The sequence below is a fragment of the Urtica dioica genome, chromosome 4, assembly GCF_054948205.1.
Source record: "Urtica dioica subsp. dioica isolate 48M chromosome 4, U.dioica_male_clone48M_v1_H2, whole genome shotgun sequence".
NCBI classification, from domain to species: Eukaryota; Viridiplantae; Streptophyta; class Magnoliopsida; order Rosales; family Urticaceae; genus Urtica; species Urtica dioica.
In genome coordinates, this window is record NC_142759.1 from 23,734,126 (window position 1) to 23,761,609 (window position 27,484).

Consider the following 27,484-nt stretch of genomic DNA (forward strand, 5'->3'; position numbering starts at 1 on the left):
TTAACCAAAGAGAGATATATACATGTCGACCAGCTTTGAGGAGCCCCATTCTCGATGGATTGTACCGTTGAGGAAGTTACGCTTGAGGACACTAAAACAAAATTGGAAAGAAAAATAAATTGTTATCAGAATCGAGCGACTTAACAAAACTAAGGGTTATTACTAAACTATGATCTCCACACTAGTTTATGACCAAAATCCAATGTATCTAATTTAATCCAAAACTATGATTATTTTACAATTTTTGGTACAAAAACACCCTCAATAAAACATTCTTTTCGTTTTATTTACTCTCTCTCGCTCTCCTTGTGCTTAGCTAAGAAGACATTTTTCAGTGACTTCATGCTCAAGAACGATTCTTAGAATTCTGAAAAAAGTCTGTAAAAAATTTCTAAAAATCTGGAAAATCGTTAAAGATTTATTGATATCGTTGTCTTTTTATTGATATCGATGTCAATAAAATGCAAAAATGTCAATAAATCTTTAAACTTCGCAGATTTTTTTTCCCGGTTTTTTCAAATTTAAAAAAAATATATATTCCTGGTGAGCTTTCTCTTCGTCTCGTAGGGCTAGGTAATCCTAGGGCTCATGATCATGGGTTAGTTTTTTAAAGAGAAATAAGAGACAAAAGTAAAGAAAAATGATAAAGAGTAAAAAGATAATTGCACAAAAAATGTGGTCATAGTTTCGGATTCAATTAGACATATTGGATTTTGGTCCTAAACTAATGTGGATGTCATAGTTTAGGAATAATCCCACAAAACTATAAACATGTTAACTAACGTTCCAATGTAAAAGGACACATATTGATCATATATCTTTTATTTTTTTTCCTTATTTTTTATAGCCTTCAAAATTAGGAGATTTGTTAAATTATCAACTTTTTAAAAAAATTAAGTGAATATCTATTACGATGATTTGTCATTGTTTTGACGTTTTTAATATTCTATTTATGTCCTTAGAGTTTGATGGTTATTTACAATTATTAGCAAATATTTACAATTATTAGTATATTTTTTGTTTTGATAGTAAAAATCTCGTGATTATTTACTTAAAACTTATCGCATGTCAGCTATGTGAACTTAGAGAGCCCCTAGCTAGCTGAAACTTACAGTTGTTGGAGAAAAGGAAGCCCGGAAAGATCCTTGGGGAGCGTTCCCTGCAAACTCTGGCCCTCCCAAACTCTGCACTTTTAAAAATTATCCATTTATTCTTTGATTTTAAATGTAACAAAATATCTCGGGTTTCAACACTTGCTAAAGAATAACCATTACTTAAAAACAAAAAATTATGATTTCAAATATATACTCGGTATTTGAATCATTTACTATACAGCTAAGTTGTATCTATTTTTAACTGTTTAAAATGCATTGTTTATATCGTATAAAATAAATGTGTCTACTCAAGTTGTAATTGTTAACATGAGTAAAATTGGATTATGTTGTATGAGCTAAACATGTTTGTGCTATGTAATTGTTAAAGGCGAGTGTTTATGTGACGACCCGACTTTTCGGACCATTTTACTTATCTTATTTTTTTAAAACTTTAGAAACTTTAGAAAATTTGAGGTAAATTTTTTTTTAAACATAACTTAAAATATAAGTTTGAAAACTCATAACTTAAAAATAAATTTTTATTTAAAACTTGATGAACGAAAACGACCAAAAAGTCGAAGTTGCATAATCGGAAACTAAAACCCAAAAATACAATTGTAAACAAATACCAAAAATAAAGTCGTAACCTTTCACGGAATTGAAAAACATAACTTAAACAATGAAAAATAAAACCTTGGGTTTAGATTATTGAGAAACTGGAAGCAAAGCGGAAGTCTTTTATTTTCGAAAACGGCAACCATAACCCAACCCTCTCGCTATCGCCGCCGCTGATCCACCCTCCTCACTTGTTCATATGTTGTTTACCTACAACACAGACGTATATACATAGAGTGAGCTAACGCTCAGCGAGAATAACTATAACTCACAAAACATAAGCAATAAAATAAAATGCATGAACCGGTTTTTAGTACTTTAAATTTAACCGTGACATGAGATACCCTATTAAAAGTCTATCGTATTTTAGTTCGGGGTCCCCTAGAGTAGCCGTACCGATTTCAGTGTACACTTTGGTAACGAACCATGGGGCTGCGACCTCCCATAGGCCCCGTCACATACATAAACATATGAGGAACTCTCTATGTGAGCCCGTAGTTCGGCTCGAGAAATTCCTCTAGTTACCTCCGTAGTTCGAGGCGGTACGACTCTCTTGCTTACTTAACTTATTAATCATATTAAGTACCTTAAATGCATGAGCGACATAAGATAAAACATACATAGCTAGAAAAAAAATGACGTGTTATAGATATTCTAAAACACAGCATAGGATAACATAAAGTCGCATATCGTCATATCATATCATATCAAGCACATCCCGAACAATCACACACAAAAGTTCACACAACACATAAATACTTCAGACCACAAAATACTAAATATACTTTTTTTTTTAACTAATCCGTGTTGTAGTGAGATTATTCTCACCTGGGTATCGGAATTACGATCGAAGACCGTCGAAGGAAAAAGATGCTCTTAAAGACTCGGAACCTAAACCGAAAAGGTTGACTATCAGGTAAGAAAAGGATTTAATACATGACTTAGTTTCTGGAAATTTTCAGAAACGAGATCCGTCGTGAAATTACTAAAATACCCTTGGCTATTAGGGTTTCGGGGAAAACTAAAACTCTTGAAAAACTTTTGTAAAAAAATCCAGTAGGTATAAAATATAATTTTGAGCACTTTTTGTAAAGGCATCACGGCCAAAATAAATTTTTAACTATTTATTAAAAATAAAATAAGATGCAACAATTTGGCTAAGAAAAAGAACTTGTAAAAACCAATATGTGCATCGTTTCCAAAATTCTTATCCCTAAAACTTTTTAATTGAAACTTAAAATAAATTACATATTTAGAAAAACGACACAAAGTACTAACCATTTCAAAAACTTTCGAATACAAATAATTAACGGGCAATTCACACTAAGCGTCTGAAAAACGATTTCTCAAATTTGATCAAAACTATAAATCTGCTACGCGCACTGATCGGAAAATAATAAGAAAATATTCTTTATTTGATAAAAATATTTTTCGATTAAAGATTCAGATAGAAGAAACATAAACCTAACTTTTCCAAAAAGAATCGATGAAAAATATTTATTTTTGAAGCCAAGGTAAGCGTATGAAAATTAGTGTTTGATTAAATCTGAACCAGAAACCTTTTTTTTTTAAAACAAAATTGTTGTTCATATACATGTTTAAAGAAAACCATAAATTTTCATATAAACCAAAGAGCTACACGAATTTACCTTGATTAAGGATGAAGAGGATTGTTTTCTTAAGACTTCAGAAGCAAAAAAGACACAAAGAACGATGCTGGATTTGAAGAATTGGGAGAGAGGGTGAGCATGAGGTTGAAAGAAAATAAAACGTGAAAAAAAAAAAGAATCAAGATTAGCTTAGGCTATATATAGGGCTTTGGGAGAACTAGGGTTTTGCTAAGGTTGAGGCTTTTTTTTTTTGGAAGCGTACAACTACGTACGCTGTTTCTATGCTGCTTATAAAAAACTGTCAAAGTTTTATATTAGCCGCACAAAAGAATAAGTTGTAACACAAATAATATCTAATTGTATCATGGATATTTCCAATTATATGTGCTGTTAATTATTTTTTTTTTCTTTAACGTGAAGCAACATCTTTATATACACTATAATATATATAATATTATGTATAGAGATTTTATTGTATGCGAGTAAACAAAAAAAACAAACCAAATACATACCTGTTAATATAGGATTACTATACAGATTCTTATTGCGATAGTATATATCACTATAAAAAAAATATTTATTCTCTTATGCACATATATATATATATATATGTTTATAACTTTTAATTTTTGGAAAATTAACTCTACATTATTTTGTTTTCTTGAAAAACAAAAAACCAAGATGTATACACATCTACGCATAGCCTATATAATAATAACATATAAATTTACATAAAAAAATTATATATATATATATATATATATAGCAATAAACTCCGTATAAACTTCTTTTGACATAAATTCAATTGAAAAAAATTAGAGAAAGCTCTATATGAACGTGGCTAACATATTCTACACATCTCGAAATTAAACTTTCAATTTTAAGTATGAAAATTTTAGAACGTAGATTTTTGGGGTTTCACAATCTCCCCTACTTATTGGAATTTTCGTCCCGAAAATTAGAAAAGTCGAGAAGAACCTAAGAATTCTTACTTGGACATACTAAAGTTCTCTGAAAAGATCGGGATATCGCTTTTTCATGTCTTCTTCTCGTTCCCAAGTAGCTTCTTCTATCTTGTGATTCCGCCATAACACTTTTACTAAAGGAATCACCTTGCTCCTCAAAACTTTCTCTTCGCGATCGAGAATCTGGACAGGTTTCTCTTCATACATCAAGTCTTCGTGAACTTCGATGGGCTCTTGGATTAAGTCGTGCGTTGGGTCGGGTAGGTATTTCTTGACCATCGAGACATGAAACACATTGTGCACCGATGCTAACTCAGGGTTCAGGGCTAGACGGTAGGCTACCTTTCCGATTCTTTCTATGATCTTGAAAGGACTAATGTACCTCGGGCTCAACTTTCCCTTCTTGCCGAACCTCATCACACCCTTGAGAGGTGCTACCTTCAAGAACACCAAATCTCTGACTTGAAATTCCAATGGCCGCCTTCTCTTATTGGCATAACTTTTCTGTCGACTTTGGGCAGTTCCCATTCGATCACGAATTTTCTTGATAGCTTTTGTTGTGTCTCTGATAAAATCTGTTTTCTCGAGAATATTTTCTCCTGCTTCAAACCAGTGAATTGGAGATCGGCACTTTCTCCCATAGAGAGCTTCGTATGGTGCAACGTCGATTGAGGCTTGGTAGCTGTTGTTGTATGAGAATTCAATAAGTGGAAGCCTCTTATTCCAACTCCCACCAAAATCCATGACACATGCCCTTAGCATATCCTCTAGGGTTTGAATAGTCCTCTCAGACTGGCCATCCGTTTGGGGGTGAAAAGCGGTGCTAAACTTCAGTTGCGATCCCAGCGACGTTTGCACGCACCTCCAAAAGTTAGAAGTGAAACGACCATCATGATCTGAGATGATGGATAGAGGAACGTCATGCAGTCTCACCACGTTATTCACGTATAACTCAGCCAACTTCTCCACGGAGTACGTGGCCTTCATCGGGATGAACCTAGCAAACTTGGTCAAACGGTCCACCTCTACCCAGATAGCATCATAACCCTCAACCGTCTTAGGTAATCCAACCACAAAATCCATTGTGATTTGTTCCCACTTCCATTCAGGAACTTCGATTGGCTGTAATTCTCCAGCTGGTCGTTGATGTTCGGCTTTCACTTTCTGGCAGGTAAGACATTTACTGACAAACTTTGCAACGTCGCCCTTCATTCCGTTCCACCAAAAATGTTCTCGGAGGTCTTGATACATCTTCGTGGAACCTGGGTGGACTGAATACGGTGCCTCATGTGCCTCGGTAAGAATTTGCCTTCGTAACTCATCTTCGTTGGGTACACAAATCCTTCCATCGAAAAAGAGTACATCATTCTCCGAAATTGAAAATTTTGACTCGTGGCTTTCCAACGCATCGTCTTTCAACTTTGACATCTCCGGGTCACGCATTTGCGCTTCCTTGATCCTATCAAAAAGATATGACTGTAAAGTCATATTGGCTAATCCTTGTGTGACAATTTCAACTCCCAAATTGTTGATTTCATCAGTGAATTGAGGTGAAAATGCTCGCATCATCGATAGCCTAGCCTCATTCACTGCTACAAAACAGTTAATAATCTACGGTTAAACACCGTAGTTATTAAAAAAACACTACGGTGTTTTTATCGTAGTCTTTCTCACCGTAGTCTATCGTCGTTACCATGGACTACAGTCTATCACTGTAGTCTGATATAGTGAAAATTTGGTCACCTTTTAATAATCTACGGAATTAAACAGTAGTGTTAACAAAAACACTACAACTATACACTGTAGTCGTAACTTATGAATTAAGTCAGACTACAGTTTTGAAACGTAGTATGAAGTTTTGGATTAATTTAGACTACTTATTTTAACCGTAGTTCTTTATTTAGAATTATGTTTAGCTACCATCGTAAAACGTCATCTAAACTTAAGAATTAAGTCATACACTACAGCTTCTAAACGTAGTATGAAGTTATGGATTAATTTAAACTACTAATTTTTCCGTAGTCTACATCCTTAAACTGTAGTATTATCTAGTTTTATATTAATACGACTACACATTTTAAAAGTAGTCTACATGTATAGTTCAAAAAAGTAGAATCCATATACCAAAATGTAATGCCCACCATTCAATATCATATAAAAATATGATTCAAAAAATTAGAATCAATATATCCATAGTGAATGTATCTAAATTTAAGTATCATATTCAATATCTAACTAAAAAAAGTTTCATGCTTAATTCAAACTTTGAAGGTAGACCGCTCATTCTTCGCGCATCACATCGAGCTCGACTTGAGTGTAAGTGGTTTTTTCGTTGAACTGTTTACACATAACAATATATGTCTTAGTTGTCTATTATACATAAATAAGTTATTTATATATACCCTAAATAAAGAAAATCCATTTTTTTTACTATACGTACATATATATATATACTATTTTTCATGATATTATAACTTCGTATTTACCTTATCTTCTGTGGAGATGATGTGCTTGTCAACAATGTCTTTCATATACTTTAACACATAATATCCACACTCAAAAGTGGATGGTTGCTGTGGAGACTACAATTCCAGACATAAGATTTAATAATGACTCCTTATAAATATCAAAATTAATTAATAAGTTTCTATGATAATATAACATTCTTGAAGCATATACCTTAACAATTTCCCATTTCATCACTTGTTTTTTTGCAGATATGTTGGATTTGGAGTTAAATATTTTCATTCCACTACAAAAAAAAGAAGTAAGCAATCAGACATGTACACATCTAGGAGATAGTCATATAAAAACTAGTAACCATGAACTTACGTATTGATGACACATTTTATGTCTCCTTTAGGTTTACGCCCAAGAGAATCAAATAATAGACCATGTCGCTATGCGGATCTATTACCAACAACGCCCAATGATTTCTGACATAGATATAAAGATGTTCATTGGACAACTATCTTTATCAATAATATATATGTATAGAAAAACAATTAAAACTATACTAACCCGGAATTGTAAGGACCTAAAAATAGCTGGTCAACATGACAATTGTCAATCCTTTTAGCCAACAATTCAGCTCTTAAACTAGCAGTCCCTGTATGTGTAGACAGCTTCCCAGGGTCTATGAATTGATACATTTTCAGCAACCCTTTTCTTTTGATCATGTCATACAGGTAACTAATTCATAAAAGAAAAATCCATTATTCACATAAAGATATAAAGAATTATTTTATGATATGATTAATGTAATATAATTTATGTTTAAAAGATTACCTCATGTATAGAACAATGCAATTCGAAGTAATTTCCTGCATGTTAGAGAAGCGACTAATATCCTCTTGAAGAATATATAAAGGTCGTTCAGCAGAAAACAGGTCATTGTCCAAAACAAAACTCATTGTGTTTGTGTTGCCTAATTTTTTGGCAACATGATCCTTGAGATATTGTATGTTCCAGAGTGGTTTCAATTTATTCTTTTTGGACTTAACTGTAGGTGTCAATACCTATACCCAGAAGAATATAACAAACATAGATTAATAAATAAAATGATTATAAATAATAAAAAATAGCTAACAAAATAAATTTACCTTATGATGCTCTATAATAACCAAAGATGTAGGCCATGGGACTTGAGTACCAATTACATCTATAACCATCAATTTTCGCTTGCCCATAGCTATTGGAATGACACCATCCTCAACGCGGCAGATATCAATCGAGACTCTTACCAAATCAGTCCCCAATTTTATATCCCAGATTCTTGAGTTGTTATTTCCATCTTCTATTATTGTACCAAAGCTACAATGTTATCAATAGAACCAAAAGCTAGTAGACATGGTTTTCCCTATAAAATAAAAATTCTCAAATATTATTAGTAGGTAATTAGTACACTCAAAACCAACTTCAGAATATCAAACAGAGGGTAATATATATTTAGGCGTGTTTACCTTTGTGAAATCTCTAGATCCAAGAAACTGAAAATCATCATATTCGTTTTCGTCATTTTCACTGTCATCGGTTAAGAACTCATCTAAATCCTTGGGCGTGTAACTATCCTTATCCGAAGTAAGACATCCAATTTTTATTTCATTTTTCCTTTTTAAGTTCAGGTTTTCTTCTTGAAGTTGCTTAATCTGCTCTAGTAATGACTTTCTCTCCTCAGCATCTTGTCGCTGTGCCAATGCAAGTTTCTTTTGTTCCTCCAATAATTCTTGTAAAACTTCATTCGTCTTTGTTTGTTTTGGGACATTGAAATATGTCGACGGAGTGACTCCACCACCAATTGCTCTTACTAGACCACCATGTTCATCACTATCCAATGCCATAGAGAGAACGTCTTTCTTCCCTGTTAATTTAACGCTTCCTTCCTCAACGTTTTTGCTAATTTCATCCTACAACATGGATAATTTAATATACTCTTAAGTTATATGAACCCCTTTATATATAACAACAATAGAAACAAGCCTAAGACTACTCCCTGTATAATAACAGATCTTGCTACTTAAGACTACTCCCTGCCTAAGACTAACCCCTTTATCACTATGTTCAATTTTCACACCTATATATATATATATATAGTATAAACAAGTATGAATTTTTTTTTTGCTGAATATCCTGCAATCGAACTTTAGAAAATGGCAATGGGCGGAAAAAATCCAACACGTAGTCAGCTTTGGAAGATTGCTTACTCAAAAGGCGGAGAAGATTCCGAGGATGAAGAAGTAAAATCGTGTATTGGAAGAATTGTGAGTATACTTATATGCTATAAATATACTTATATGGAATATTTTTTAGATATTGTTTGTTATTGTCCAGGTTCATGTGTTATGTAATTACTTATGAGACAGTGTATTAATTACATAACACATGAACCTGGACAATAACAAACAATATCTAAAAAATATTCCATATAAGTATATTTATAGCATATAAGTATACTCACAATTCTTCCAATACACGATTTTACTTCTTCATCCTCGGAATCTTCTTCGCCTTTTGAGTAAGCAATCTTCCAAAGCTGACTACGTGTTGGATTTTTTTCCGCCCATTGCCATTTTCTAAAGTTCGATTGCAGGATATTCAGCAAAAAAAAATTCATACTTGTTTATACTACTATTGAATATAGTCTGTAACAACTTAGTAGATAAGGCTGTAGAATAAAAAGACGTACCAACTCAGCCGCTAAGTTTGCAAATCCATGCCTAGAAAGGCGATGACGATATTTACTTAGTTTGCATCTGTCTGATTGATCCTTACTCCAAGATTTAAACTCCTCTGAAATACGTCTAGCGACAAAACTCCTCCAAGATTTCTTGCGAATAAAAGGATACATAGGTGGTGGTTTTTCAAATTTGTGTGGCGTGTCTACATAATAAAGGATGTATTTAGTTACCAATTTGTACTTGAATTGTCTCCATTTTGTCGAAGCAGATGCCAATATAGATTTCTTCCCCTCCATTGGCACATCATATGATCTCTACAAGTATAAAGGTTAGATGACAAAACACATAATCAGTTACACATGATATATCATAATTTTGGTTTAGTTATTTATAAACAAATTATTAATAATCATAATTTAGTAAACACTTCATTTGTACCGGTAAGAAACATCACTACAGATCATTCCCAACAGTAAACACAAGTGATTTGGCCATACAAAGACATTATCTTACAAACAGAACATCTAATAATATCTTACAATAAACTATAATCACAAGAATTGTTGCAGGGCTGCTGCTATATATCAACATTGGCAGAGCCATACTTGTTAGGGGAACGGAAGGAAAACAACATATTCAATGGGCAAGCTTTTCATACAGTGTTCGTATGATAATTATAACAACAATAATGAGAGAGAGACCCAGTAATATTATGCCAAAAGGGATTTGTATCAAAGGTGTTTCGAGAGGTTTGCACTCGCCATTACACACCAAGAGGAAAACAGACAGACTCAACACAAAACTAAAGTATAATCATGATTCTTTAGCAATCCAGTTCAAACCCAAAAACACTACAAAGCCCCAAATTCGAAATATCAATTAACCATATAATCATCTTCAAACAAGACCCAATTAAAAAACCAACCTCAAACCATCAATTTGAAAGGGTACATGTAATGAGTTTTCTCGTAAAGAAGAATGGCATTGATTCTTACCGATTTTCGGCGGAGATGGTACAGCCACGAAGAAGTTTCCAATTCAGACTAAGGGCGACGATGGTACAAATTGTATGGCGGAGAAGGTTCGATTTTGAGGGAGCAGTATGGCGGCGATGGTAATCTGGAAGAAGGCGGAGCAGTTTGGCGCCGTTGGAAATTCTGAAGAGTAGTTCGTAACAAAGAAGAAGAAAGAAAAGAACGCAAAGAAAAAGGGCAACGATGGTACAAATTCTACGGCGGAGAAGGTTCGATTTTGGGGGAGCAGTATGGCGGCGATGGTAATCTGGAAGAAGGCGGAGCAGTTTGGCGGCGTTGGGAATTCTTAAGAGTAGTTCGTAACAAAGAAGAAGAAAGAAAAGAACGCAGAGAAAAGAATTTTTAATTTTTTTTAATGTATATATATATGAGCTATTCTATTGGAAACAATATATTTGATTTTGAATAAGAAAATATATTTCTTGGCGGGTGAAATAATTTGGGGATACATAGTGCGCGCATTTATTAAGATTTTTGTTATTTTCAAAGGTTTTCACTACGTCATACAGTATATGGTAGTGTATCAATATCTTAATCTCTACAATTTTCATCTTAAACGTAGACTTATAAATTCTTAAAATTTTGATATCTGTAGTCTACTAAAAAAGTCTACGTCTTTTAATTAAAACGTAGACTTTTAATAAAATAACAACGTAGTCTATTAACTGTTTTGTAGTAGTGATTCTTCCTACTTAAGGCATCTGCTACCACGTTTGCCTTTCTGGAGTGATAATGGATACCACAGTCGTAGTCCTTAACCAATTCTAGCCACCTTTTTTGCCTCATGTTCAACTCCTTTTGAGTGAAAATATACTTTAAGCTCTTATGATCGGTAAATATCTCACACCGAACACCATACAGGTAGTGTCTCCAAATCTTGAGGGCAAAAACCACTGCGGCTAACTCCAAATCATGAGTAGGATAATTCCTCTCGTGATTTTTGAGTTGTCGTGATGCATAGGCCACTACTTTTCCATCTTGCATTAACACAGCACCAAGACCTGTCTTTGACGCATCGCTGTAAATAGACAAAGGTTCTCCACCTTCGGGAACTATTAGGATTGGCGCGGTGGTGAGTCTTCTCTTTAACTCGCGAAAACTCTCTTCACATTTCGCGGTCCACTCATACTTCTTATCTTTCTTCGTGAGGGCGGTGAGTGGAGCGGCTAATGTAGAAAACCCTTCAACAAATCTTCTATAGTAGCCCGCTAAACCGAGAAAACTCCTGATCTCTGTCACACTTCGAGGCGGTTTCCAATCGTTGACGGATTCTATCTTGGAAGGATCAACAGAGATCCCATCCTTAGAAACCACATGACCAAGAAAATGCACCTTATCTAGCCAAAATTCACACTTCGAGAACTTGGCATATAGCTGATGTTGTCTTAACGTCTGTAGTGCAACTCGCAGGTGCTCTTCGTGATCTTCGGCACTCTTAGAGTAAATCAGAATGTCATCAATAAAGACAATTACAAATTTATCCAAGACGTTGCTAAAGATCCTATTCATCATGTCCATGAATGCCGCAGGTGCATTTGTGAGTCCAAACGGCATGACCGTGAACTCGTAATGACCGTAGCGGGTACGGAATGCCGTCTTTGGAATGTCGTCTTCCTTGACTCACAATTGATGATACCCAGATCGCAAGTCTATCTTCGAAAATACTTTTGCTCCCTTGAGTTGGTCAAACAAGCCATCAATCCTAGGCAGCGGATACTTGTTCTTGACGGTGACCTTGTTAAGCTCTCTGTAGTCGATGCACATACGGAAAGATCCATCATTCGTCTTCACGAATAAAACCGGTGCTCCACATGGTGAATGACTTGGGCGAATGAATCCTTTATCCAACAACTCTTGTAGTTGTGTTTGTAGCTCCTTGAGTTCGGCTGGTGCCATTTGGTAAGGAGCCTTAGAGATCGGTCCCGTACCAGGTAATAATTCAATCCCAAAAGAAATCTCACGCTCTGGAGCTAAGCCTGGTAATTCTTCGGGAAAAACATCAACAAAATCTCCCACCACGGGCATGTCGTTTGGAGTTGCTTCTACATCCTTAGTCTTGTCCACCACCGACGCTAGGAATCCATAACACCATTTACTCATCAATCTTCTAGCTTGTAATGCTGACACCAACATCTTTGATTTCTTGAGTGGCCTTCCTTCAAAGGTGAACCCTCTTCCCGTTACCGGTTTGAAGATTACTCTTTTTCGGCGACAATCGATCATTGCATTATTCTCGCCTAAGAAGTCCATACCCAAGATGGCATCAAAGTCTTTCATTTCTAAGACAATGAAATCACTCTTTAACTCTTGTCCACCTATAATTATCGATACTCCTTCCAGACAGTACTCCGATAACAACTCATCACCAGACAGTAATACTGTTCTAAAAAACCTTATTAGTTTTTACTACACTATCGCCTAATTTTCTAGCCAGTTCTAACGAAATAAAACAATGCATAGCACCAGAGTCAAACAATACTAAAGCGTCAAAATGAGCTATAGGAAGCTGACCTGCTACAACATTCGAAGAGCTGGCTAGAGCATCGGCGTTGGTGTAAGCGTAGATGCGGGCTTGTTGTGGTGGTGGAATTTGGGTAGTTGGAGGTGCTTCTATACGACCTTGGGAAATCTGTGGCCCTTCGATGGCAGCTTGCATGAAATTAAGTCGTCCATTCGGGTTGTGCTGCTGATATTGTCCATTCTGAGAGGAAATTGATTTTGGACAATCCTTGAGAAAGTGACCAGGCTGACCACACTTGAAACAAGTCATGGTTCCCTTCCGGCACTCTCCAGGATGCATCTTCCCACAAGTCTTGCATACTGGAAAGGTCGTTCCCTCTACCTTGACCTTGTTGTTGGCGTTGCCACCATTTCCAGGATGGTTTCTCTTCTTTCCATTCCCATTCCATTGGGGTTGTGCCTTGAAGCCTTGACGGTTATGGTTAGGCTGAGGATTTCATAGTTGGTTTGGCTTTCTGTTGTCGGGTCCTCTTCTTTGACTTTTCTCCTCTTTTCGAGCCTTGTAAAACTGAGCTCGTTCCTCCTTTACTTGGATCAAGTGGTATTCAGCTCGCATGGCACGTTCGAGGTAGTCGGCAACTGTGGTAGGTGGCTGACTTCCACTATCAATGGCTAAGGCCAATTCCGGTCGGAACATTCCCATCATTTTCCTAACTCTTTCTGTCTCTGTTGGAACCAAGTGAGGACACAGTCTGGCCAATTGATTGAACTTACTAACAGCTTCAGTCATAATCATCGTCCCTTGCTTCAACTCCGCAAACTCCTTCTGCTGAGTGTTCATCGCTCGCATGTTGAAATACTTACTGTTGAACTCCTCAATGAAGTCTTCCCAAGACATAGCGCGTGTGTCTCTTCTAGCAGCAATTGTCTCCCACCAGTATCGTGCATCCTTCTTTAGAACAAAAGACGCGCATATGACCTTCTCAATTTCCGAGATATTCATGAAGTTGAAGATCTTCTTCATCTCTGACATCCACTCATCAGCCACTAAAGGATCAGTCGATCCTTCAAAATCCGGAGCTCTCATCCTCCTGAACCTTTCGAACAGATCATCTGCCACAAGAACTTGGCCATCTGAGGTACATTCTTGGGAGGTGCGGGTGGTGCTTGTTGATCTTCTTCCACATTTCCATTGACTTGGGGAAGATGGTTCCTCAACTCTTGTATCTCCACTTCTTGGGCTTCGATACATTGCAGCAATGCAGTAACGAGTACCGCAAGATCTGGCTGGGCCGCTGGCTGAGGTGCGGGAGCAAGACCGTCGGGATTCACTGCTGCTCCTTGTTGTGCGGGAAAATGAGCAGCATGATGACCATCTTGCATTGGGACATCAGCGGCAACTCTGCCTCTTCCTCTACCTCGGCCTCGTGGCCTTCCTCTACCTCGTCCACGAGCATCTTGAACATTTTCCATCTAAGAAAAAAAATACGACTAAGATATAAATAAAAAAATAAAAGTACTAACTTACTTGAGTAGGGGGAAGCCGTACGATCGATAGCGAAGGGGGTCGTAGGTTCGTTGCTCTGATACCAACTGCGACGACCCGAATTTTTGGACCATCTTACTTATCTTACTTTTTAAAAACTTTAGAAAATTTGAGGTAAATTTTTTTTTAAACATAACTTAAAATATAAGTTTGAAAACTCATAACTTAAAAATAAATTTTCATTTAAAACTTGATGAACGAAAACGACCAAAAAGTCGAAGTTGCATAATCGGAAACTAAAACCCAAAAATACAATTGTAAACAAATACCATAAATAAAGTCGTAACCTTTCACGGAATTGAAAAACATAACTTAAACAATGAAAAATAAAACCTTGGGTTTAGATTATTGAAAAACTGGAAGCAAAGCGGAAGTCTTTTATTTTCGAAAACGGCAACCATAACCCAACCCTCTCGCTATCGCCGCCGCTGATCCACCCTCCTCACTTGTTCATATGTTGTTTACCTACAACACGGACGTATATACATAGAGTGAGCTAACGCTCAACGAGAATAACTATAACTCACAAAACATAAGCAATAAAATAAAATGCATGAACCAGTTATTAGTACTTTAAATTTAACCGTGACATGAGATACCCTATTAAAAGTCTATCGTATTTTAGGTCGGGGGTCCCCTAGAGTAGCCGTACCGATTTCAGTGTACACTTTGGTAACGAACCATGGGGCTGCGACCTCCCATAGAACGCCCCGTCACATACATAAACATATGAGGAACTCTCTATGTGAGCCCGTAGTTCGCCTCGAGAAATTCCTCTAGTTACCTCCGTAGTTCGAGGCGGTACGACTCTCTTGCTTACTTAACTTATTAATCATGTTTAGTACCTTAAATGCATGAGCGACATAAGATAAAACATACATAGCTAGAAAAAAAAATGATGTGTTATAGATATTCTAAAGCACAGCATAGGATAACATAAAGTCACATATCGTCATATCATATCATATCAAGCACATCCCGAACAATCACACACAAAATTTCACACAACACATAAATACTTCAGACCACATAATACTAAATATACTTTTTTTTAACTAATCCGTGTTGTAGTGAGATTATTCTCACCTGGGTATTAGAATTACGATCGAAGACCGTCGAAGGAAATAGATGCTCTTAAAGACTCGGAACCTAAACGGAAAAGGTTGACTATCAGGTAAGAAAAGGATTTAATACATGACTTAGTTTCTGGAAATTTTCAGAAACGAGATCCGTCGTGAAATTACTAAAATACCCTTGGCTATTAGGGTTTCGGGGAAAACTAAAACTCTGGAAAAACTTTTGTAAAAAAATCCAGTATGTATAAAATATAATTTTGAGCACTTTTTGTAAAGGCATCACGGCCAAAATAAATTTTTAACTATTTATTAAAAATTAAATAAGATGCAACAATTTGGCTAAAAAAAAAGAACTTGTAAAAACCAATATGTGCATCGTTTCCAAAATTCTTATACCGTAAAACTTTTGATTGAAACTTAAAATAAATTACATATTTAGAAAAACAACACAAATTACTAACCATTGCAAAAACTTTCGAATAAAAATAATTAACGGGCAATTCACACTAAGCGTCTGAAAAACGATTTCTCAAATTTGATCAAAACTGTAAAACTAGTACGCGCACTGATCGGAAAATTATCAGAAAATATTATTTATTTTATAAAAATATTTTTCGATTAAATATTCAGATAGAAGAAACATAAACCTAACGTTTCCAAATAGAATCGATGAAAAATATTTATTTTTGAAGCCATGGTAAGCGTATGAAAATCAGTGTTTGATTAAATCCGAACCAGAAACCCTTTTTTTTAAAACAAAATTGTTGTTCATATACATGTTTAAAGAAAACCATAAATTTTCATATAAACCAAAGAGCTACACGAATTTACCTTGATTAGGGATGAAGAGGATTGTTTTCTAAGACTTTCAGAAGCAAAAAAGACACAAAGAACGATGCTGGATTTGAAGAATTGGGAGAGAGGGTGAGCATGAAGTTGAAAGAAAATAAAACGTGAAAAAAAAAGAATCAAGATTAGCTTAGGCTATATATAGGGCTTTGGGAGAACTAGGGTTCTGCTAAGGCTGAGGCTTTTTTTTTTGGAAGCGTACAACTACGTACGCGGTTTCTATGCTGCTTATAAAAAACTGTCAAAGTTTTATATTAGCCGCACAAAAGAATTAGTTGTAACACAAATAATATCTAATTGTATCATAGATATTTCCAATTATATGTGCTGTTAATTATTTTTTTTTCTTTCACGTGAAGCAACATCTTTATATACACTATAATATATATAATATTATGTATAGAGATTTTATTGTATGCGAGTAAACAAAAAAAAAAACCAAATACATACCTATTAATATAGGATTACTATACAGATTCTTATTGCGATAGTATATATCACTATAAAAAAATATTTATTCTCTTATGCACACATATATATATATATATATATATATATATATATATATATATATATATATATGTTTATAACTTTTAATTTTTGGAAAATTAACTCTACATTATTTTGTTTTCTTGAAAAACAAAAAACCAAGATGTATACACATCTACGCATAGCCTATATAATAATAACATATAAATTTACATAAAAAAATTATATATATATATAGCAATAAACTCCGTATAAACTTCTTTTGACATAAATTCAATTGAAAAAAATTAGAGAAAGCTCTATATTAACGTGGCTAACATATTCTACACATCTCGAAATTAAACTTTCAATTTTAAGTATGAAAATTTTAGAACGTAGATTTTTGGGGTTTCACAGTTTACAGAGTATGGATCTTATTTATATAGTATAAACGACTGATCTTCTTTATAAAATATTGATCAGGTTATAGCATATAAACAACACTAGGACAAAATTACATATCCGGTGCGACGAATGTCGCACCCAATGCCTCAAATGTCGCACCTAAAAGTTTATTAGGTGCGACATTAGGTGCGACAGCGTCGCACCGGATAACCCGTCGCAGAAGGTATTCGGTGCGACATATCGCACCTAATAAGTCCCCCTTTAGGTGCGACACTTTCAGGTGCGACATGTCGCACCTAATGCCCAAGTTATTTTCCTGCCAAATTTTATAGAATTGGCGGGTAAATGAATATCGGGTGCGACATGTCGCATCTAATATGTGCTTAGGTGCGACTATTAGGTGCGACATGTCGCACCTAATACCCTTCCGCACCTAATATGTTAATTTGTAGTAGTGCAACATGTTACGATTCAGTAGTCGTTACATAAACACGATTGTTTGTATTATGTAAAGTGATTTACATTTGAAACTTTGTGCGTTTAATTTGTTAATTGCTGGATACATTATATGCCAAATTTTATAGAATTGGCGGGTAAATGAATATCGGGTGCGACATGTCGCATCTAATATGTGCTTAGGTGCGACTATTAGGTGCGACATGTCGCACCTAATACCCTTCCGCACCTAATATGTTAATTTGTAGTAGTGCAACATGTTACGATTCAGTAGTCGTTACATAAACACGATTGTTTGTATTATGTAAAGTGATTTACATTTGAAACTTTGTGCGTTTAATTTGTTAATTGCTGGATACATTATATGATATAGTTTATATTGTACAAAATCAATTGATTGTCCAACAAGTTAATATTTGAAACTATAAATACTATTTTTAAGAGAAGGAAACCGTCGCTGGTGTAAAAAAAAATCCTTTTTTCAAGATATACAGGTAGATACTATGTTTGCTAAGAATGAGAGAAGAAATTAATAAAGCATTCACGTAAACTCAAAATAATATAAAGAAAAATTAAATATTATTATTGTAAATCATTCATGTTTGTTGATATTAATATTAACAAAAAAATTAGGTAAATAATCACATTTACAGTTTGATATTGTTAAATAACCAATTTTCGTAAATATTAAGTAAATAAGCATAAAAATTACATGTTCTTATAAATAAAAGTGATTATTTACCTAATATTTACGTCTGTAAATATATGGAAGTGACTATTTACTTAAGATTTACGAAACGGTTACTATTTAACAATGTCAAACTGTAAATGTGATTATTTACCTAATGGACCATAATATTAAATGTTTTCAAATAATAAATATTTGGTAAATAATTAGTTTGAATGACAATATATTATCATTTCTCTTTTTAGAAATCATCTTTAAAATAAAATATACACTGTCTTTAGAATCTTATTTAGTTAAAAAAAATAACACTATATTTTATTTTAGATAAATAAAATGATATTCTTCAAACACTAAATATCTATGAATATCAAGTTTTTATTTGAATTTGCATAGAGTAAAATATACTCTTAGTCACTCAGTATCTATTTTATTTAACAACAATTTTAGGTACTTTACAGAGCTAAAACAAATCTGAGACAAATGTGATTCCTTGGAGAGTCAATATGTTAATATATGCCATTTTTTGTAACCCTTCTGTCAATATTTTTATTACGAGTCTAACAATTTATAACCTTGTAGCCTGGATATTAAAAAGCATATAGTCATATTTATATTTTAAAATTGTTATTTAACCAACATTTGGTAAATATTTAGTAAATATTTACATTTAAGTATTCACACGTTTAAATTAACTTAAATACTCAATCTTTTTATTTTAATGAAAGGGCAAATCAAGAATGTCACGTCATGTTTGTGACTATATATCAAATACTTACCTAAAGTTGGTTGTATAACGATCTCAAACGTCTAAACTGAATACTTACCTAAATTTTCGTATCTTAAATATAGAATTGTAATTGCTTTTGTCGTGTAAAGTCTCCTACTCTTGAGATATACGGGTGATTGTATCAAAGTTATGTCGTTTTCCCTTCTCTTTTGTAGTCACTTATATCTATGGTAATTCAACCATATAGTCAATGGAAACTTACTCGTTTGCAAAATACTTAAGTTTGTGTATATGAAACCCTCTTCAAGAAAATACCCACCACTCTCTCTTTGTGTTTCCAAAATAACATATTTAACATATTTGCTGACGTATGAAATTTATATACGAGGATCAATATTTTTATCCACCATTGTCTGTAATTTATATACAAAGGTATTCGATCTACAATGTCAACGGTTTAATATACAGTAGTGTCACAGTGTCACTTTGTTTTTTTTTTTTTTTTTTTTTTTGTTGCTAAAATAACTTAATACCTTAACTATATATTGCTTAAAAACTTAGAAACTACGGTGTATTTTCGTAATGAATTATTTTAGAATTGTAATTGACATTCTGTAATCTAATCTGTTAAAAATATTCGATAAGATGTTGTAACACATTGTGTGATACAGAGGACTAAACAATAAATAATTCACCGCTTAAGACACTACAAGAAATACGACATTTAGCGACGAAACAATTAGCGACGACTTATTCGTCGCTAATTAATCGTCGCTAATCACCCTTTTAGCGACGATAATACCGTCGCTGATTTTTTGGTGCCAAAAATATTAAAGTTTGGCGGCAAAGATAATTAGCGACGAAAATATCGTCGCTAATTCTTTTTTGTCGTCGCTAAGTTCGCGGGAAAATATACGATAAAATCGTCGCTAATTAGTTGTGAAATCATTTAGCGACGATAATATCGTCGCTAATAATTTCGAATTTTAAAAAGGGAAAAATCCCTCCAATTTAATTAAAACAAAAATAATTTAGCGACGATTTAATAGTCGCTAAATGTGTAAAAAACTATTAGCGACGATTTAATCGTCGCTAAAAGTTTTGAATTAATATCGAATTAATTTCGAATTTTAACGAAATGTAAAGAGGGAAAAATCCCCCCAAATTAATTTAAACGAAATGATTTAGCGACGATTTAATCGTCGCTAAATGTGTAAAAAAAACTATTAGCGACGAGTAATTCGTCGCTAAATGCCTGGTTATTAACTGAAAAGTTAAGTTCATTTAGCTACGAAATTTGAACCATTTAGCGACGATTTAATCGTCGGTAAATGTCTTTAAATCCCAGGTCGCGTATCAGTTTCCCCCATTTGCTTCCCTGACCTAAAAATCTCATTTTCTCCAATCTCACCCAAAAACCCGATTCTCCTCCGACGAACCTCCGTCCTCCGCCGTCCCGAAGCTCCGGTAAGTCGCTCTCTCCTCATGTCTCTCTCTCCTCACATCTCTCTCTCCTCACGTCTCTCTCTCTCCTCATATTTGTCTCTCCGAAGCTTGTCGCCGTCCACCGCCGTCCTCCGCCATTCCGCCGCCGACGCCGAAGTCCATCTCGTCCTCCCCGGTCCGCCTCTTCCTCCGCCTGCGCTCTTCCTCGATCTGCACCGCCGGTAAGTTTTATATATATATATATATAAAAGTTATATTTTATATATTTTCATAATTTAGTATATAAGGATATAAGTATTTATATAATTAGTTATAATTATATAGGATATAAGTATTTACATAATTAGTATATATATAATTATTTAGGATATAAGTATTTAGGATATAATTAAGTATTTAGGATTTAATTACGATATAATTTAGGATAATTTAGGATGTTTGATATAAAATTGTAAATTAGGATTATAGATTAATTATGTATATAAGTATAGTAGATTAGAGATTAATAAATTAGGAAATGTAATTTTGTTAATTATGTGAAATTAATTAATTGGTTATGGATTGAAATTGAAATTCGAAATTTTTGTTAGAAATGAATAAAAATGTGACATTAGTTTTTGTTGAAATTCAAATTCGATTTAATTTTTGAAATTGAATAATCGAACCACTGAGGTTCGATTTGTCGTTAGTTTTAGGATGTTTCTATGCAGGTTTTAAAGTTAAAGGCTTGATGCCGGGGTGTTAAGTTTATAGGGGAGGTTCTGCCGAAATTTCGGTAGGATCGTTTGATTTGAATTTCAGATGGCTACGGCTATAGGAGCTGGAGGCAGCGGAGGCGGGGATGACTACTTATCCCGTCTCCCGAATTATTGCGAGTCGGCGCCCGTACGCGATGGCGTCGAAGAAGAAGATGAAGATATTGAACCGGCCGTGCGTGGGCCGACGCTCGGGATTCGATCTGAGCGTGCACGGCGCCCCGGGGTGAATGAAGTTGTTATTTATAACGAGGAGTTTTAGTCGTTCTTGCAGCCAGAGCGAGAGATGAATCCGGATCTCGCGACGTTCGCGAACACGCTTGGGTTGGTCGTCCGAAACAAGATCTCGCCTACGGTCCCAAGGTGGACGAATGTGAACGTAGGGCCGGCGAAGGAGGCCGAGATCCGAGCAGCGATTCGAGACAAGTACGACATTCGAGTCGATGCGGCAATCATTCGAGACGCGAAGACTCGTCTTCGTGATTGGAAGCATACCTTGCGGTCATGGTTCGACATCGACTGCAAGAGCAGCGTACAGGTGGCGCGGTTGATGAAACCGAGGACCGTTAAGCTCGACACCGAATGGGAGATGCTGATACAACGATATACGAGCGATGAGTTTAAGGTAATCAAATCATTTACGTTAAATAGGTTTTTACCTTTTATTATACGATTTGTTATTTACGTGTACGTTTACTTATATTACAGGCAATACAAGCGAAGAACAAGGCGAATCGCGCGAAGAAGAAGACGAAGACTCGACAGGGGACGATTGGGTTCTCGACCCACCGCATGAAGAACGTAAGTTTTATGTTTATATGATACTTCAAATCGTTAAAACTATCTAACACTTGAAATTTTGTTTACATGCAGAAGAGCGCCGAGACAGGCTCTTTCGAGAGCTTGTTTGCGAACTACAAGCGCCAACATCAGTCCGACAAGTTCGAATGGCTGACTCCTGAAGCCTCTGCACGTTACGTAAGTTTACATTTATTTTGTCTTATTTTTCGATTAATATATACTAACTAGTTAATTATATCAAGATCGACTGGTCGATAGGTTCAACACGTTGCGAGCGGAGGCTGAGCAACAAGGAGCGGACGTTGATATTTCCGTCCTAGAGCAACAGGCGATCCGCGATATTATGGGTTCGCGGAGTGATCACTTGATCGGCGTCGGACGTTTGGTGCCACAGGGAGCACGGATGGCGGCTGACATCGCCGAAGTCTACGGTAGTTCGGAGGCTGGGACGTCGCATCCAGGATATATCTCCCAGGAGGTGTTCACGTCGACCCTCGCCTCGTTCGCCGAGGCAATACAGATTCAGGTGCCCGGCCTCAACCTGAGCTCGTTTATGCCTCAATTTCCACATAGTTCGCAGCAGGCTCCGTCGACTCACAGCCAGCAGACTCCGACGGCCGGTGTCCAGACTCCGACGGCCGGTGTCCAGACTCCGACGTCTCTGGCGTCCACACTCCGACGGGCGGCCAGCAAAGGACTCCCGATGGTAGCCAGCAGACGACGCCCGGCGGTCCGAGTCAGTCGGCTGATGAGCAAATTGTAATCCCGCCGCACCAGAAGAGCGTTTCACGTCTAGGCGGGGGAAAACGAGCGACGAGACGACGAAGCAAAGGTCGCGACTAGTGTTTTATTACATATTTTGTATATGGTAGATTTTTATTTACATATTTGACGATAATCGAAATCGTAACCGTATTTTATATATAAGTTCATTTCGATAATATAATTTGATTTTTATTTGATTTTTCATTTTAGAATTTCATAAACAGAAAACAAAATAAAAAAATAAATAATTAACGACGATAAAAATTAATAATTTCAAAAATCGAAAAAAAATTAATTATTAGCGACGACAAAGTCGTCGCTAATTATTAAAAAAATTAATTATTAGCGACGACTTTATCGTCGCTAATTAGCGCGCGAAATTAGTCCGCGTAAATTAGCGACGATAAAGTCGTCGCTAAATAATTAAAAAAAACTCATCGTTTAAACATTTAGGGATGAAAAAATCGTCGCTAATATCGTCGGTAAAGATTTAGCGACGACTATTTCGTCGCTAAATATATTTAGCACGGACATTTAGCAACGATAAAAATCGTCGCTAAAATCGTCGCTAAATATATTTAGCGACGAATATCGGGTTATTAGCGACGAAAAAAATCGTCGGTAATAGTGAGATTTGTTGTAGTGAGAGTAGATGATATATATAATTGTTATCTCAATTTGGTGCAGAGGACTGCAGCCTAATGGAACAGAAATTCTTATCAATAGTAAAAAAAAATGCTAACCAACGGTCTTTATATATATATATATATATATATATATATATATATATATATATACCCTTGAATTTCAACTCAAGCTAGCTCCCTCTAAATCTTTTAAACATTCACTTCCACTCAAGGGGGGTGGAGCCATGTGGGGACCAATGGGTGCACGGATCTCCATTGGCTCGGGATTAAGAAAAAAATTAATAAGAGTAAATAATAATTATTAAAAAATTAAATATATTTAAAATTAGAATAAATCTCATTTTTACCCTCTGGACTCGTATCTCGGTTATATTTCGCCCCCTTTACTCGAAAATATTGCATTGAGAATCTCTTAACTAATGGTGTTATTACACGTTGCCACTTTTGTCTAATTTTGGACGTTAAATGTCACGTTTTTTGTCACGTGAGATATAAAATGTGCAATTATCAATATACCCTCGTTTTTTTTTATTTTTATAATAATAATTTTTTAAAAAAAAAACTCTTCTTTCTCTTCTCTTCTTCTCTTTCTCCTTCTCCGAGGCATGTCTCCTCCATTTCTTCTTCTTTTTCTTCTCTTCTGAACCGACCCTCCCACCGAAGCATTGATGGCCTTATTGCTCGCCTCTCCAGAGCTTCCCATCTGAAAACACAAAGAAAGCCCCAAATCGCAACAACAATAGCAATCTGAGCTCTGCTCTTATTCACCGAAGAAACTAGATATTCGTCGCTGGCAATTGTTGTTACTTCTCAGGAGAAAGTACTTCTGAGCATGACTCGCCACCTGAGTCGGCGTCCGAAGATATTACAATTCCATCTCACGGAATCAAATAGAACCCGAGCCCAACAGAATCACGATTAAGAAATCAACTCGATGAAACTAAAGCCCCGATTCCAAAATTCAAACTATCATATAAACACATAGACATTCGGACCAAACAAACAGTTTCGGAAACTGATATTCCTTTCTCACAATTTCCACAAATTCGAGCAAAATCCAGACTCAAGTAAATATAGTAAATCGCAGAATCAACATAGAAGCAAAAGCCCCAAATTTGAAATAAGAAAACCCTAATTTTCGAAGGAAAAACAGGGATTTCCATGGGTTTTTACCTAGCTGTGTGAATCACCGAAGATATCACGCGAAAATCACTTCCCTTCGTCCATGGATTCACGGAGAAGCTTTGATGAACAATCAAAATCGAACTGTCACGCCCCGGAGAAGAAACATAGGAAAAAGAAAAAAAAACGCAGAAGAGAATGAAGAAAGAACCATGCATGACCGAAGAAAAAAAAAGAAAGAAAGAAGAAGAAGATGAGCGAGAGGGAAAGAAGAAGAGAGCGACAGAGAGAGTTTGCAGGAGAGATAGCGTGGGTGAGGGTTGAGCAAAATCAAGAAGAAGAAAGAGAGAACTCGCGAGAAAAGGAGGGAGGTCGAGAATTCACGCCGGAGAAGAAGAGAAACGCTGTTAATCGCGTGAAGTGAATGGGTTTGCTTCCTTCTTCGACCCCTCTTCTTCTTCGTCCTCATTTTTTTTTCTTTTTCCTATGTTTCTTCTCCGGGGCGTGACACGAACTGATATAATAACAATTTGATAAACAATTTTAAATATTAAAAGTATTTCAATAACCAAAAATACTATTATACTCTTTAAAATCATGTCACGTCACCAAAACGTGATAACTTAACGTCCAAATGCTGATGGAAGTGGGGTCTTGTAATATGTATCTGAGTTTTGAGTTGAGTTTTGCAACATTTTCGAGTTCAGGGAGCGAAATGTGACGGAGGTACGAGTCCAGAGGGTAAAAATGAGATTTATTCTTAAAATTAATAAATACAACAAATATGCTAATTTAAAATAGGTAGCTCAAATGGCTGTGCTTCACTTCATTTCCTGGAGGCCTGGTTTCGAATTCCAGTATCAGTAGTTTTCGTCTTTATTTATTCGTGTTTTAAAAACTCATTTTATCTTTAAATACCTACAATATAAATGATTCATTATATTTCCTACGATACCCACAATTAACATTGTAGTGCAATTGGTTTGGCCTTTACAAGAAATCCTAGAATATTAGCGTTCAAAACCCACTTTTAGGAATTTTTCCTTTATTTTCTTTTTTTATTATTTTACCCTCATTTTTTATCCAATACATACAAATATATCTACGACAATTATATGATCTTAAATATCTACAATATAGCACTTGTCTTGAGATAAATTATATGCTTCTAAATACTTATAATTTTATTGTTCTTTCAATTTTTATCATTTTTATCTACGAATTTATCCAATTTTTTAGTTTTTGATAATTATAAAATGTCTTCAGCATTACAAAAGTGATTCTTATTAGCATTTATAACTCCACTATTATTTACACTAAATCTCTAATACCTATAATTTTATGAATGTTTAAAATAGTTTATTTTTTACATATTGTATTTTAAAAATAATAAATTATGCCTCTAGTTATTGCTTTGATAATGAAATTATTATCCAATATTTTTTTATAATTTTAAAATCTTCTTAAAATTATTATTTTTTTATTGATTTTGATAATTATATTATATAATTTGTACCTTTAGTTTTGCTATAAAAAAAAGAAAAAGTTGTGTAACCCTTCGATTAAGTTTCTGGTTCCGCCACTGCTTCCACTAAAACACTAACTCAAGTGCTTTACGTCCCTTGAATACACATAATAATATACTGAATTTTAAAAAAATTATTTTACTCATATCCCCCATAATATTTGAATCCCATATAATATTAAAGTGGTTTATGTTTACAATTTTTTTTTAATTACAGCGTCAGTTAAAGTTTTATTTTTAATTTTGAAATTTATTTGAAGAAGTTATTCTTAGAATGAGCATAAAAAATGGTATATGCGGAGTTTCCCGTATTAAGTTTTGTAGCAGAGAAAAATATTAGAATTCATTTATATATTTGTCAATCAGCCCCTCCAAAAAATTCGCATATCAACCCCTCGAGATTAGGTTCCTGGTTTCATCCCGACTTCATTTATTAATTTTCACCATATTATTTTCTTTATCAGAACTTAAAGCATCCAAACAAGACAGAAAGATACTAGAGAGATTTCTACTTTTTTTTTTTTTTTTTTTTCAAACTAAGGCATGGATACATACATGCTAGTGACGTGGCAGATTGTGGTGTCAGCAGAACAGCTACAGCTGACAGCGTTTTGGGATGACGTATTCCACCCATGTTCCCCACTGCATGGATCCACGCTGAAGTTCCAGTCCCTCTTCCCAACCGTTTTCGCCATCGCCCACAACGCTTGCACTGATAAAAATGACAATGTATAAATAAATAAATAAACATATATTTAACTACTAATATTCGCTTTGTTTTTTGGCACATCAATAATTCAATTCTCATCATTTCTATATATATGTGTGTGTGTGTGTGTGTGTTTCCTAGATAGGTATGAATAAAAAAAGATATATCACATTAATTACAAATTATAAGAATCATAAAAACTGACCTTCTGAATACGGCAATTCGGCAGCAGCCGGGAGGCGGACAATAGTTGCGAGTGAGACGAGGAGGAGAAGATAAAATTGTGAGACTAACATCTTATTTGTGGTTTTCAGCAAATATAATTACTAACATGTATGTATATATGATGTCTGATTCATGTTCATGAATGTATGATGGTGTTTTTGACGATACTCTTAGTGAGTGAGGGTAGAAATGTGTGGAAGAAAATGAGGACCTATTATTCCAGTTTTTATTGTTAGCAATATTACAAATAATATTGATAGGAAATATAAGACAGTTACAAGGAAAAATATAAGAAAATCAACCGGAAAAGAAAAACAGC

The 27,484-nt window shown here is 35.0% G+C and overlaps 1 protein-coding gene across 1 annotated transcript; it reads right to left on the reverse strand.

The window, feature by feature from the left end:
- Nucleotides 1–27,259, reverse strand: LOC149401308 (putative leucine-rich repeat receptor-like serine/threonine-protein kinase At3g14840). The gene is made up of 4 exons (XM_089610660.1): nt 27,146–27,259; nt 26,787–26,943; nt 1,113–1,184; nt 1–91 (listed from the first exon to the last, which is right to left on the reverse strand). The coding sequence occupies exons 1-4, from the start codon at nt 27,234–27,236 to the stop codon at nt 1–3; spliced, it is 411 nt and encodes a 136-aa protein (XP_089466786.1). The 5' UTR covers nt 27,237–27,259.
- Between the last annotated feature and the right edge of the window lie 225 nt (nt 27,260–27,484).